At 39.8% G+C, this 15,988-nt stretch overlaps 1 protein-coding gene across 1 annotated transcript; it reads right to left on the bottom strand.

Annotated features, from left to right (window-relative positions):
• Positions 1 to 26: 26 nt before the first annotated feature.
• On the bottom strand, positions 27 to 15,008 carry OTOP1 (otopetrin 1). The gene is made up of 6 exons (XM_030492556.1): positions 14,723 to 15,008; positions 8,863 to 8,999; positions 5,896 to 5,954; positions 3,164 to 3,294; positions 581 to 1,524; positions 27 to 197 (listed from the first exon to the last, which is right to left on the bottom strand). The coding sequence occupies exons 1-6, from the start codon at positions 15,006 to 15,008 to the stop codon at positions 27 to 29; spliced, it is 1,728 nt and encodes a 575-aa protein (XP_030348416.1).
• Positions 15,009 to 15,988: the final 980 nt, after the last annotated feature.

The raw sequence follows: 15,988 nt of genomic DNA, 5'->3' as shown, positions 1-15,988 counted from the left end.
TTGTTCACTGAGGGACCATATATGATCTATGTCTTACAATTGACCTCAAAGAGTGAGGCAGCTGAATGCATCCGATAGAAAATAGAGAAAGGCATTGCAAGGTTCACAACAATTATCCAGGGTTCAAAGCCAAAAACTATTTCTTCTAGTCCATTGTCATATTCCGGTCGGCACCCAAATGCCGGTGGTATCCACAGCTGCAGGGAAAGAACGCAAGGCCAATATTAATCACCAGCAATACAAGTCAATAGCCCATAATGACTGTGACCCCATCGAACTGCAAATTGATTTCAGAAATCCCTAAGAAAATCCTCCCTGTTGATACTGGGGCACACTGAAGAGGTTTCAGCTTAAAATGCTGCTATACTTTTTGAACTACAACTAAAGCAAGCCTAGGCTCCCAGATTCCATATTTAAATAAACTGTTCCCCAAAGGCATATTCACTTATTCTTCCAGAAGAAGTAGTAAAATTTACTTGCTGCAAACTATAGAGCCCTGTAATTTTAATATACTTATCAGACTTGAAAGGTTGGGAAGCTCTTGGCTATTAACTTGTGAATTATGTTCAAAATGTCTTACCGAAAGGTTGCAGAGGAATAAAAATGCAGCGATGTTCTTCAGAATTCTCCTCTTGTGGTTAGTAACTGAGTTTCTACTGCAAAAGGAGAAATCTGAAGCTGAATGCATGACCGAACTATTTTCCTGACTTGTTTCTTCCTTGGCTCCACCACTACCATTTTCTCTCCCACAGATACTGCCTTTAAACAAGCAGGGTACCTCTCCATCGTCATGAGCAGCTCTGTCACTGTAAATCTCTTTGTACGAGGGGGTAAGTGATAAAGTGTTCCCCCGAGATATAGTCACTATTCGAAGAGTTTTAATATCATCATTCACCTTTTCCTGTTCACGATGTATGGATTCAATGATAAAGAGGTTCTGAATATATTTCTCAATAATAACCAGGATGGAGTAGGGCAGGTTATACCACGTGTATTTTGGGTGCGCTTGGGCACAGATAATGGCGAGGATCGAGCCCCAGGAGAGGAGCCAGGACCCTGCAGCTGTGCCCACCAGCAGCTCTGCATCAAGTTTTCGAGCAGGATTTTTTGAATTATCCAATGATCTGTCTTCCAGTCTGTAGATGAGAAGGGCGACAATTCCAGCTGTACACATGAGAGCCAGCACAAAGATTGCATGCAAATAAAACATAGTCAGTGCTAACTCGCTTTTGATTTTCGAACGTCCAATCTGGATTAAGTACACAACAACTATGGCTATAGTGCTAGTTAAGACAATTAGTCCAAAAATCATTCCAACAGTTATGCCATGGAATTTGAATAGAGTTTTGTGTTGCTGGTGGTGCTCGACTTTGCGGCCAATGTTCTTCCACAGGACATAGAGCATTGTGGATGCTAGGATGTGGTACTCTATATTAAAGGGATATAGGTAATATATTCCTTGAGAAAATATAGAGCAGAGAGTTGTTGTTGTGCAATTGCATTGAGGTGCATGATCATCTAAAACTAAAGGAGATGAAGAGATTAGTTACGTGCATTATAAAGATTTATCGTTTAAAGCAAATAGATAAAATATAAATAAAATAACAAAACATAAAAGGTAATATTTCAGTCAAACAACACATTACGTGACATAGTTAACCACCTAAGAAAAGGTCTTGCCATTAAATTCATTAATCTAACAAAACCTTTACAGGTTCACTGAAGTATAATTCTGACTTCACTGCTCAGGCCTTGAGCAATAATCATATCTTGAACAAATGCTGCACCAAAGTGCACCAAACTTCAGCAGGGTCTTTGTAAAAATGCTTTTTTATGACACTAAAAACCAGATCCCAAAGGCTTTGAGTTCTCAGCCCTTCAGCTTAGAAGGCTTTTATAGAAGCCCAGAGATCCATGGATCAGATCAAGGACAAACTTAACACGGAAAGGGCTCAATTCTACTCTCATTTTTATCAGTTATTTACATAGTGTGGTTTCTAATGCCAAAAGCACTTTATTAAAATGTTGTATATGTGCAGGAAAGAGGTGAAGTAACCACAGATACTTTTACTTAATGTCCCAGTACAGTTTTAAGGTTAAAAAAGATATATTAAAAATCAGCCTTCTCCTTTTGAGAAGAACTAGAGGAATTACGACATCATGTTCTCTCTGCTGTGCAGTCATTTGCATTGTAAACCCCTAAGGCATCTCAATGAACAATTGCTCATATTTGCAAAATACATACATTTAATGTGCATTTATAAACTAAGCAAATAAGGTCAGAAAATTCCACAGTGGTGCAAAAAAAAACCAACCAAAAAACCCCAACTTATTTTCACAATGTATTTATTTATAAATGTGTAAATATATATGCTGAAGAACACACTTATAGGCACTGATCTTAGATTTGTGCCTGGAAGTTTTTTATTTGTTTTCTATAATTTTAGAAGAGAAGAGGAAATGAGAAAGTTGGCATTGTTTTGTCCCAAACACAGTGTTAAGACATGACAAAAAACTGCTTTTGCAGTGCCTGGTATGTTAATGCCAGACTTGTCTTGCAGATTGCTGCTTCATTCCCCCTTCTTTCAGATGCTATTTCTGACTGTTCATAATTGCGTAATGATTCTGGTAGCAGAATAATAGGATGTAATATAAGGCAACTGCTTCTATTTAACAAGTAAAAATATCAAGAAGAGCCACTAACTTCTGATTTACCTGCTCTCTAGTAATGCACCAAGATTATGGCCATAGACTTAAACACAAGAAGTTTCACCTCAACATGAGGAAGAACTTTACGATGAGGGTGGCAGAGCACTGGAACAGGCTGCCCAGGGAGGTTGTGGAGTCTCCCTCTGTGGAGATATTCGAAGCCCACCTAGACACGTGCCTGTGTACCTGCTCTAGATGACCCTGCCCTGGCAAGGGGTTGGACTAGATCACCTTCAGAGGTCCCTTCCAACCTGGATCACATACGTGATAACGATAATGATCATATAACATTTTAGTTATGATCTGAACTGACTATCAGCTCACTACCATTTGTCCAGGAATGACTATGCTGACACAGTCATGAATGACCCAGCTCCATCCTACAGTGACACAGTATTTTGTACAAGAGTGTGTTAGAGCAGGAATTCCAAAATGTACCAACCATTTCACTTACTTATTGTTATGTTCCCAAAACCAAGAGTGATTAGCCTTTCCTTATGTTCATTCAGTTGATGTTTTGACTCTGTTAACACTCCATTTGTCCACAGGAGTAAATTTGTGAACACAGAATGGATAACTCCAAACCTACAAAATAAGGTAATTATTGAAGGAATCTACACAGAGCGTACCTTCATATAGGTTAAATTAAATGGATTAACTTTCTGTAGACAGGCTACATGGCACTATTTATTTGTCAGGTCAGTAGAAAAAGAAATCATAACCGATCTCTAAAGATGTTCTGTAACGGAGCACAACGAATGTTAGAATTCCAAAATTTACAGAAATATAATGGCCTAACATATTAAAACATTAATAGGATGCTGTTACTAATTGCTATGCTTTCTTATGTTATGGGTTTTGTTCTTTGGGCTGGACAAGCTTCATGTTAATGACAGGGATTGAACAGTCTGAGCAGGGTTAATGTTTTGCAAGCCATATCTCACAGCCTTCTGCGGTGCTTCTTCATACTCACTGTGGCTGGTCTTTCTTCACAGATACCTCCTTCTCTAACTTCTGGTCCATGCATTTTTGCCTCCTGGAGAGAGCAGAAGCTAACAGAGGGCTTTATTCCATTCAAAGGACTGGTACAGTGAGGTAGGTCTCCATGCATTTTTGAGACTCCTGGTCTCTGACAAGCCCATTCAGGCTTTGTGAAACAGAATAGCATTGGAGAAAGAAGTGGGTTAATGATTCTGAACTTCCTAACAAAATCCACACAATAGTTCTCTGTTGCCCAGCACTCATCACTCCCCTTTTGTACAAGGCCATCGTACCTCTTTCCTAGGCACAATTCTATCACCTACCATTCTGCCAGGCATTGTTCTCCTGCACCGGAGGCTGATAATGTTTCTTCACCAAGAACAATTCTTTATCACTGCACTGTTCTCAGCGATAAACTTGCAGTTAGAGATTTTTAAAATCTACTTATCAACCAAGCTGATTTCACCAGCTTACATTGCAAAGCCTTCTGCAATCACTCTCCTCGTTGGAATGGGGCTTGAACACTTGCCTAAAAGAGCAATGGAGAACCTTCCCCACAGATGACTTTTCTAAGTAAATTTATTTTACTTCCTATAGAACCTGGTAGCCCATTGACAATTTGAGGTAAGTATTTTTAAAATTGCTGTTTGCTTATTAATCTACATTAATCCACCTTCTCACAAAACCAAAAAATACATCAGAGCTGGCTCTGCTGCCTCAAGGACTAGTCTTCAGTTCTATAAGAAATTTATGTATTCAGCTCTTTCAGGGGACACATCAGTCACCCTGCAAGAACCAAGTTCAGGTGTCAGAAACATGCACAGCCCTTACTGATTTGAGTACATAGGATACCAGCAGGGAGGTTGTGTTTCCCAGTGCATTTGCACAGTTGCATCTACCACAAGTGTTATGCTTGACATGCCTGGGGGATGGGATGCCATACAGAGGGACCTGAACAAGCTTGAGAAGTGGGCCCATGTGAACTTCATGAGGTCCAACGAGGCCAAGTGCAAGGTCCTGCCCCTGGGTCAGGGCAACCCTGAGTATCAATAAAGGGTGGGGGATGAAGGGATTGAGAGCAGTCCTGTGGAGAAGGACGTGGGGGTACTGGTGGATGAAAAGCTGGACATTAGCGGGCAGTGTGCGCTCACAGCCCAGAAAGCCAACCATATCCTGAGCTGCATCAAAAGCATGACCAGCGGGTGAAGGGAGGTGATTCTGACCCTCTGTTCTCTTCTGGTGAAACCCCACCTGAAGCATCATGTACAGCTCTGGGGTTTTCAGTATAGGAAAGACATGAGTGGGTCCACAGGAGGGTCACAGAAATAACCAGAGCAATGGAACACCTCTGCTAGGAGGAAAGGCTGAGAGAGTTGGGCGTGTTTGGCATGGAGAAGAGAAGGCTCCAGGAAGATCTTAGAGCAGTCTTCCAGTACCTAAAGTGGGCTTAGACGAAAGATGGGGACAGTTTTTAGCAGGGCCCGTTGCAATAGGCCAAGGGGTAATGGTTTTAAACTAAAAGAGGGGAGATTTAGACTAGATATAAGGAATAATTTTTTTACAATGAGGGTAATGTAACACTGGAACATGTTGCTCAGCGAGGTGGTAGATGGCCCATCCCTGGAAACATTCAACATCAGATTGGACAGGACTCTGAGCAACCTGATCTAGTTGAAAATTCTCCTGCTCATTGCAGGGGGGGTTGCTCTAGATGACTTTTGAAGGTCACTTCAAACCCAAACTTTTCTATGATTCTATGTTCTAGTTCCAAAAGGTGATATCCACAAAAATCAATAAAAAATACCTCAGATATATTGCACTGACTGCAGATTGCTGTTGCAGATTCCCTTTCAGTAGCTAAATAAAGAAAACATAGTATAGTGCATAGTCCCAAGACACATACATGATGCTTCCTTCCTTCAAAAAAATCCAAATGACACTGTGGTATCATACATTGCCCATTTCCCTCTCGTATGAGAAAAACGTATGTATTCTGTGACTATTGTATGCTATAAAATATAAGCACAGATTATAAGGGTAAATGGAGTTACTTTCTATTTAAGTGTTCTATTTCTTTCTGGTTAACATAGTCAAGAGGAGAATTAATCTCTGTAAACTTTCACTGTCCCTCATACAGTAAAACTGTAGGTGTTGAAGCAGACCTACAACTATTAGCATTCCATGTAAGGATCAGGTTCACTTTACCTTTCAAGTGTTTTGAAAGACTGGATAATATCCTTTGCATGACACCACAGAAAGTAGACCTAAATGAAATGAATACAGAGAAATGTCATTACACCTATGAGCATGTGTGAAACTCAAAAAGGAAAGTGCACTGTAGACAGAAACACTAATGTTTAAATCCTCTGATGATTTAACCAAGGTAGCTCCATCTCCAGGCATATGAAATAACTCATGTTTTCCTGTGACATTCACTTAGAACCTCTCTGGCATGAAGAACCCGAGATTTCTTGTATGCAAAGTCAGTGGTTCAGTACGACTCACCAAAACAGATTTTGCTTCTGTATCTAGAGAGGCTTTTATTTCAATGACAAAGGAAATAAAGCTACCAGAGGTGGACAGCAGTATGATTACTGCAGGGCACAGCTTAAATAATTTATTGAATATATGAAATTTTATTGAGGGAGAGAGATAAGTGAAAGGATGCCAGACTTGATGAATAAAACAAAAAATGGATACCCAAGAAGCAAGAGGAAAGTTTGTACTATCAGTCTGAGACAAACACATTAAGAACACAGCAGTTGCACTCAAAGATAGTGCAGAAAGCTCATGTGGACAATAAAAGAGAGAAATAACAGTACTGAGTTAGCAAGTAAAGGAGAAAGAAGCATAAACTGGGAATGTCTGTTTGTGGGAACATAATGGAGACCTCAGGATAGAGATTGTTGCTGACACAAAACCAGTTTCAAGTGCTGATAAATGCAAGGAGAACACCACCAACATTATTCAGGGATGTTAGGGTGCAATTGGAAGTCCTATTTACTCAGAATAGCTCCTAGGATACTGAGCTTGACAATAGGTGAACTATTAGGAGAGAAATGGTCCAAAAGGTTTCTCTGAGAAACCCGCCTGGTGTTTGGTGTTTCAGAAATGGCTGGAAAGTGTGAAGAACTTTGGGTTCTTTTTCAGTAATTAGAGTAACTGTAAGTCCATTTTACCACCAAATGTGACTATTAATGTAGGGTGTGTATGTCACCCAGCACTCAAATGTTCATTCACCCCCCTAGTGATGTGTTTATCAAAAGGAGGTGTGATGACTGGAAAACCCCAGATGTAAAGACTAGAAGATATCATGGAGGATTCAACTTAAATCAAACAAATTGAAATTAGCACCTTACTCTCATCTAATGTCATGTTCAATTTCCCATTCTGGGATAAATGCAGTAAAATCTAACAGCAGAGGTGAAAGTATTCTTCAAAACTTAAAAAAACATAAGTTTTGAAGACCTGTTCAGACATTAGAATTAAGAAAGTGGGAGGAAATAAGAAAACAAAAGTCAGTAAAGAGATAGCATAAAATACAACATTTGCTCATAGAGTAGTTGTTGCCCCAAAGGGACTTCTGCCCAAAGGAGCACAGGCTGTGCATTATGTGAAAGAGCATTATGCACAGCCTGCCTTGGAAAGGCAGGTATGTGTTAGTTCATTGCTTGCATAGGTGCAGTATGTATATATTTATTAATTTAATGGCACATATCAAGAGGCCTCATTTAGTGTAAAACATAAGAGAATCTGACATATATTCTGTAGAAAACAAATCTTGCAGTGTTCAGATGACAAATAATTAGGAATGTTCTCTGCTATAATTTCATCCTGCGTTTCAAAGACATGAGATTTGTCTGAGGTAAGAGGCATCTATTAAATCACTTTTTAATTTTTTCTTTGATTGCTCAGGCTAACATTCAAGTTTTCATTGTTTTAAGCCAAGTAGATGATAAATTCAGCAACATTGGGTGATGTAAAATTTAAATTAGAACTCTTGTTTGCTTTGTTCAGCATTGTTAATACACTGTTTCTTCCACACTTGAGTTCACAGTAGCTGGAAACCTTGTCAGCTCAGGGTCACTGAATGCAATGAAGAATACCGCATGCAGATCAGCAGGGAAAAAAGGATTAATTTCTTTGGTTTGTTTTCAGAGCTAAAGCGAAGAAGGTGCAAAACATGGAGAGTAGATATTACAAGAATGTGAAATTAAGATTGTTTCAATCAAAACAGAATTTCACCCCCCAGAGAAAAAGATAGAAGAGATCAGTTACTGCTTAAATTTCAATGCTTTTCTCTACAGAAAGCAAAAAAATGAAGGTTGATCAAATGCTCATTTCCATGTAACTACAACTGCTAGGAAAAACTTTCTGTTCTTTTTGAATGACTTAATGATAGCAGAAAGTACATTAAATGACCTAGCTATAACTAGGCATCTTAGTTGAGTGGCTTTTTCTTTCCTTCTTTCCTACAAATCTGTTGACAGGGACTCGGAGGAATTCATGTGGTAAACAATCAGCTATGGAGTATCACCATACAATATAGACCTAAAGCCTCATGACAAACAAGCAGCTAGAATATTTTACAGGAGTCACTGGCTGTGTTTGCTACTGTGCAGCCACTGATAAGCATACCCAAATGCTTCTAGAAGGAAAATTCACATTTGTTTGTTATAAGAAAGGTGTGCAAGTATTTTATAACCAGGTTATAAGGTTTTTTCCCTTTTGAACTATCAGGCCTCCACCCCTAACCACAACAGAGCATCAGGATAGACAGATTGAATTGAACTTGTCTACCAAGTCCTAACTACAGAAACAAGTGAATTGTCTTTAGCCAAGCTGCTCATTTCAGTCTGAAATTTCTGAGTTAAATATGTAACTTGAACTAAAATTAAAACCATGTAACTTCAACTCCAGAAGAGCATTTTTTGATTATTTCTTTTTTTTTTTTTTGAACCCATGTGAATTTTACAGCCGAGAAATTTCAGGTTGTAAAGCCTGAATTTACACATAGAAAGGATATACGTGCACAAGAATTTAGCCCTCAAAAGTATCCTGTGATATGCTTAGAAATTAAATTAGTGTAAAATCCACTGATGACAAGAAGATAAAATATATTTTTGGTAAGAAATACAGATACAATATAAAACTGCGACCAGTAACTTTTACCTGTAAGATGGTGTGCACAGCATGTGTAACAGGAAAAATGCCTTCAGTTGGTGATAAACAGTTTGAAAAATCAATATAATATCCAATTTTAAAAGAGTCCAGAACTAAAGTAATCACTGCAAATAATGTAATCCCACCTACAAATGAAAAAGATATTAGAAAACATTAATATACAGTTATAGTGTCTAGAGACAACATGTGCAATATACTAAAATCTGTTTAGGAAAATAAAAGTCAATCAATATCAGTGTTCTTGCTTAGGGAAATAAAAGTAGATCAATGTTCATGAAGATAGTTGACTCAGTGTAGTAAGTCCGTCTAATTTGTGAAAGCCTCTGCCCAATATGTTATGAAAGCACATCATGGCACACACTTTGCACAGCCAGTTTAGAGGGGCCAGCCCAGCAACGGCCAGGACCTGGAGACACTCAGCATCTTGCAGATGGCTCCCAGCTCCCTCTCAGGTCAGCCTCTCAGGTAACGGTAGCACTGAACAACCATACAGCACATGAATTAATGCTCTATACAGCCCCACTGCAAACTCGACCGTTCCAGGGAGCTGAACAATCATGTTACAGTCTCCTGGCCCAAGAGCTCGACAGTAAGAAGTAACACAATCACTTGGTATGCTTTCCCTGTGGTTCCGGAGGTTATGCTCTAACTCAGAGACCAGAACTACAATGAGCTGTGGGGTTTGTTCTCCTAGCAAGGAACCAAAGATTTAATTTCAGTATCTACTATTTCCAAACACACACAAAAGAAACCCTAATACATTTCTCTATGTATTTTGTATCCTTAAGAACTTTCAAATCACATGTTCCCCCTTGGTTTTTTTTTTTCTTTTTCTTTCAGGAATGTAATTGTGACAAACTTATTCTGGAAAGCTATATGAAAACACAACATGTATTACTAAATTACTGGGTTTGTATCTGTATGGCCAAGCACTACTGGCAATAAAATTACTGAACCAAACTCTGGAGTCTTCATTTGTTTGGGTTTTTTTCCCCTCTTTAGGCTTTCACTGGATTTAACTTGGGCTTATTTGAATTAAGACTGCATAAAAATCTACCAACAGACCTCATGATTATATTTCTTTGTAATGTCCCACAGAGCAAATAACATTACTTGTGTTGACTTTGATGAATATTTATCATTTATAAGGGACCACAACCTACCTTCCTTATAAGCACCACATGTTCCACTTGAGTTGTGTTAATAAAATATGACACTACTATAATAATTTATTTAGTTAATAATACATTTATTTTTAAAGTTGTGTTGATAACAATTAAGTATAAATGTTAAATATACAGTGGGTTTTTGTTTATTATTTCACTGATCCTTTAAATTAAATAAAAATAAACTTCAAAATTTTTTTTAACCACAAGGGTATGAATTTCAGCAGGATTTTACGTTTCTGTTTTACAATCTTTCTATAACAAAAAGAATGTCAAATTACTGATGGAGTGCTTTTTCTAGCAAGAGATAGAAACCTTTGCTTTTATATTTCAAACTCTAAAACCTTGGCTCTGTGCTTCATGATTGTGCATAAGCCCATACGTATTGTTTATATATGCTTATTTTGTCAGCTAATTTGTATTATTTCTGACACATAACAGGACTGGAGCCCACATGTAAATAGATGTGCCATTTTCATTATGCATAAAGTAAATGGCATCACAAAATGAAAAATGCTAGGCTACTATGATCAAATCATACGTTTTCTTCCTTATTTAAAGAATTTTAATTGTTCTAAAACAAATTAGAATTGTTGATTCTTCTGAAATAGCTTTACCTGAGGTAGTTGGACTTGCTCTGGGCAAGGTGTTGAACCAGATGACCTTGAGAAGTCCCTTCCTACCTAAATCATTTTATGATTGGTTCTGCAAGTCATGGTTTATTTAGAAAGTATGCAGGAAATAGACTGTTTCACTTTTCTCTGAAAGATGCCAATAAGAGGGACTCAATCTGCATTATAATTGTTTCCATAACAAGGTAAATGCTATCTTCTGAAGCAAAAAGGTTACAAAAATCTTCCACAATTACTCTACAGGTAATTGTGCATATGTTGCCTTTACAGAGTATTTTAAAAAGGTATTTAATTCCAGAGTCACAACACTAGTAAGTTAATTTCCCAATGAATTCATGGTGTAGGATCAAGCCCTGAGGAACTGCTGTAGTGAAGCAGTAATGTCAGAGCAAAATGGATGGAAAACATGTTTTATAACGTAAAAGTTCTGCATCCTTACTTCCATTACGCATGAGAGTGGCTCAGCAGAATAGGATCACAAGGGACTTGTTAACTAGAAGAAATGGGAAGAGGGAAGGGGGAAGGCAAGGCAAGGCAAGGCAAGGGGCTCCGGTTTAAATTCACGAAAATAAAGAGCAAACACAGATTAGTGATCTGTCTCCTGCACTGTACATGCATCTTGTCTTTCAAGGATGGCCTGTACTGTAGTTCCACACTGTCTTGCTTCCTTTTCACAAGATCAGTGGTCCAGTTGTATAGTTTTACAATTTTACACCCATGTCCACTGATGGGGGGGGAGGAAAGGGAACAGCAATAACAAAAACCCAACAACAGAACAATCTCATAAATTTTCTTTCACATTGAGTACTTTGATTTATGCCTTAGTATCTCCCTTCGTGTTTCCTTTATATCCAGCAGAGATTGGTGGGCTTCAGTCTGTTCCCATTGAAATCTATAGTTATGCTGTTGTCCTCTAAGGATTAGAAGACTTTATATGACTCATTTCTTTTAATATTTGATCATTTTATTTATTCAAATGATATCTCAATGTTTCTGGCAATCACTCAGGTGCTCACACTGTAAGCATATACAAAGTGTCTGACATCAATATTTAAGGAGCTTCAAAAGAGAATGATCATACTAATGATCATAGTAGAATGATTGTACTATTCACTTAGTCAAAAATCAAAACATAACATATAATGACCATATATATGGTATGCTAATGGTTTCCATGTTCACTTTTCCTGATGGGAACTTCAGGATTATGTACTAATACCAAAGACTAGACATATATCAGTAATTATAAATAAGAAAGTTAATTCCACTGTTTTGCTATTTCTATTTGAAATTTAAAGAAAAATGAAATTATTGCTATTGAGCACTGTATTATTAAAACAAAGAGGTATTTTTTTAAATATTCATTGAAACCTGTATATTGCTAAGTGCTGGCTTAATTCTATTAACCATCAAGACAACAAAAAGCCATAATGATACAGTTGCAAAAATGCCGTTCTAAACTTGAAATATTGTTCAAATAATGGATGATCCAATGCAAGAAGGAAATAGATACAAGTTGAAGTCTGCCAAAAGCTTTGTAACTTTTTGTTGACTCACTGTTTATGTGTTAAACAGATGCTGTGCTGCTAGAGAACGTGATAAAATAAAGCCATTGGTGAAGCCAATTGATTTTCATTTTGCCCTCTCTGGCTCACTTGGCTGAACTTCCAAATAATGGTCAGAGAGCTTTTCCAAACAGAAGATGAACTCAGGGGAGTAAGGCAAGGAAAGGACTTCCTAAGCTTCCCTGTGATTATATGGGTCAGGATAACTATCTTATTAAAGACAAAGCCCTCCCTGAAACTTATCCCACACTCAGACTGTAGGAGTGGCTCCCGATCTACCACACAAGCAGGAAGATGACTGTGCTCTAGGGTTCACACAGTTAACGTGTTGGTGCAAAAGGCTTGAGGAAATCTTTCTGCGGGCAATTCTTATAAATTGACCATCTGTCCTTCTAGCATTGTTAACCATGCTGTTACCTCAGTTTTTTGTTAAATCATCTTATTTCAACATATGTCATAGCAAAATGCTCTAAGTAGCCAACTACTACTGCTTTTACTGAAGTTCTATTCACAGTTTGAATGGAATCATGGAAATATATTCATTTTATTCTGCTTAATACCTTATCTCTCACAATGAGAGCAAGGAAATATGCTTCAAATGCAGCTGATAGAGCTAATGAAAAAATGCAGCAAGCTTTCCGTGGAAAGGATGAAAATTTGCCCTCCCCTCCTCCAATTCAGACTTTTAGTCTTTCAGATAAAAGATCGCTATGACAAAACCATTGATAAAGAGGAGGGCAAGGGAGATCTTGGCAGAGGAATTGCCTCCTGAGTTTTTCCTTAGCTCAAATAAGTTTTCTTTTACCAACAGAGGATAAAGGAACTGTACAGGCTTGTTGTAACTACAAGAAACTCCTAAGAATAGGAAAGTGTAGGTCTTTCCCTAAGGGCGAATTTGTTGAATTGCAGCCTAGACATCCAAGAGAAGCCATGGAAGCCGCACCACTTGAGAAGCTAGTACAAAGAGCAATCCTGTGCTGGGAAAAAAAATGGATAAGGTAACCTAGTAGTTCAATCCAGTATCTTATTTCTAAGTTTCTGTGACTCCTTATATCCTGTAGGACAAATGAAATGCTGTGAACGCTGTGCCAAAAGAAAAAGGGCAGGGGTCCTGCTGTAGGAGAGGAAAGGTACCCTCTAAATAACAAAAGCATAGCTTGGTCCAAAATAGGATCAAATTAAGCCTTGCATTAATGAATTTCAGGAGGTTGTAAGCCACATGAGCTAATAAACGAAAAATGACTGAGAGGTGATTATTGTTTTGGAAAACAGTGAATAATCATGGAGATCAATTCAACAGTTGTTACATGAACTCTATACATCTCAGGAAAGAGTCTACAGACCATGGCTCTATGTTAGATATGAAAACAAAATAAGATTTTCCCTGAGCAATTCATACAGCACAATTGTTAACAATTGCAAAGAAATGAAAGACACACAAGCACTGAGACCGAGAACAAACGAAATTTCCACAACACAACCTTACTTTTCAAAATATTCAGGTTTTAGACAATCCTGGGATTTTCATTTAGATAATTCATTAGCTGCTGTGATAATTAACTGCTGTCTCATTGCTAGTAGGTTGGAAATATTTAATTGAAAAGCTGTCTTACACCATTCCACTTAAAATACTTACTTCCCAACCTATCATTTACAATGCTGAGACTGGAAAAGAGGTTGGTAAAATGGGGCTTGCCTATTACTCTACATTGTGCTGATGTAGGTTGTTTCTTTTTCTTGGGACCCAGAAAAGCATAATTGCTCTATTATCCTGTGAGGTTCCCCCATCTACCTTCTCTCAATATACCTTCGTATCCTTACCCCAGTAAGCACCAGACTCTGCAGGTACAGGCCATCACATCCCACCACCACCCTTGCAAACTTGTACACTTTTCCTACAAACTAATGCTAGCTTTAGATTCCTTGTTCGGATGTTTTATATACTAATCTGCAAACTGATCTGGCCAGGGAATTTTGTCCTCTTCTAACTCCAGATGTTTCTAAGGCATCATTGTACGCATATAAATGGGAATCTCTGATATACATTAGTATAGAGAGCACTTGAGGCCTTTTCTGACTGGGTTTAGCCTAAAGTAAGCTGTGTTACATTGTCTGGAAAAGGTGATAATTCCTCCAAATGAGTTGCATGACACCAATAAAATTACCTCTTCCATTAGCCGTATTTTATTTTTCAAGTATTGCCACACCAGCCTGGTAAGGAAAAAAAGGCACTGGAGCTTTCAGCTCTGTAAATGGTAGGTTGGAAACCGAGGATGTTTAGCAAACAGCTTTCCCATACAATTTCCTAGTATGTTCAGCTTATGTATATATTTACTTTAGAGCACACTGCATGCGTGTTAAGTTCATGAATACCAGGATGCCTGCTGGTAGGGATGGAGAGGGTAGCAAAGTGGTAGCAGAGACGGGTGATGGCACGGACGTCCCTGGTGCAATACCACCCTTTGTGCCACTGTCCAGTACTCACACTTCAGCCAGCGGGCTCCGGCATGTGTGTCCTTGTCCCGGATCAGCCTCCTCTGCGTGCAGCTCCTGCAGAGGTACCACAGCATCCACAGCAGCTGGATGAGCATCAGCGTGATGAGGTAGGAGAGCAGGTGGCTCTTGCTGATGCCCACAGCATGCACAGCCCAGGCGAAGGTGAGCAGCAGCCCGGCCAGGAAGAGATTGATGCCGTACTGGCTACTGAGGATCTCGGCGTTTTTCTGCGGGTAGCTGCCTCCCAGGGAGGGGGAACCGGCGGCTTTCTCCATCGCCCTGCCGCCGGCCAGGTGCTGCGGGCAGGCGGCCCCGCTTCCCCCGGGGAGCTCCGAGGCTGGGGGCTGGCCCGTCCCTCACCGGCGGCGGGGGCGGAGCGGGGCCGCCGGCCTTCACTCTACCGCCGGGCGGGGACTGCGGGGGTCCCGGCTGCGGGGCCCGGGCTCCCCGAGGGGAAGGCAGGCTGCCGAGGGGGGGAAGCCTGCCGAGGTTTTGTGGGGAACAAGGGTCTTGGCTTAGGCTCAGCCAGGAGCTAGGGGAGAGAGGAGAATAAGGGAGGTTAGTCGGGCGGTGCCATGGCCCTGCAGAGGGGCAGGGAGCCCCGCGGGGCTGGCCGCGGTGAGGGGCACGGAGCTGACGTTCGTGTTGACCGAGAATGTGAGGAGAACATGTTCCCTAGATAGGGGGACTGGAAAGATAGCGAGAGGTGGACAAAACACCCCAGATAGTTAATGGCTGGCTGGAAAGCTGAGGAACGGCCAACGCGTGGGAGACGTTTGGAGAAAGAGAGGAAGGGTGATGGATGGAGCCTGCCCTGCAGCCCGGGAAGCTAACAGCCAGCAATGCACACGGGTGGCAGTGGGGTCACCCACCATGCGTTCATGCTCTGTGCCCTGCAATCCACCTTCTTTTTGGCAATTGGCACTTCCATTGGCAGGAGATAACCTCGGAGTTCAGGAATTTCCTAGACCCTTCCAAAGCAGCAATTTACCTTATTCTAAGTCCCATTCTGATGAGAGTATTACAGCAATTGCTAGCTGGAGTAGCAACTACTCAGCTCAAAGTAGCAAAGACTTCTGCAAGATTTAGTCCACTCTTTTATTTATTCATTCATTTTCCCAATTTTAATACTCATCTTAAATATTGACCTTTTTTAATTTAAACTGTTCAGTTGTAACTGTGACTTATGTCATAAGATACTAAGGTATGCAAACCTTAAGACTCCGAGCATCAGTTGGCTACAGGGTTGAGAGGA

Source organism: Strigops habroptila, chromosome 7 (assembly GCF_004027225.2).
Source record: "Strigops habroptila isolate Jane chromosome 7, bStrHab1.2.pri, whole genome shotgun sequence".
NCBI lineage: Eukaryota > Metazoa > Chordata > Aves > Psittaciformes > Psittacidae > Strigops > Strigops habroptila.
Note: the sequence above shows the minus strand (reverse complement) of the source record. Positions and strands in the feature narration are given on the sequence as shown.

Coding starts and splice junctions, on each gene's coding strand:
- OTOP1 (XM_030492556.1), bottom strand. CDS start 15,008: ATGGAGAAAGCCGCCGGTTCCCCCTCCCTGGGAGGCAGCTACCCGCAG. Junction 1,525..3,163: donor TTTTGGGAACATAACAATAA/GTAAGTGAAATG, acceptor CATCTCCTTTAG/TTTTAGATGATCATGCACCT. Junction 198..580: donor TATTCCTCTGCAACCTTTCG/GTAAGACATTTT, acceptor CTTTCCCTGCAG/CTGTGGATACCACCGGCATT.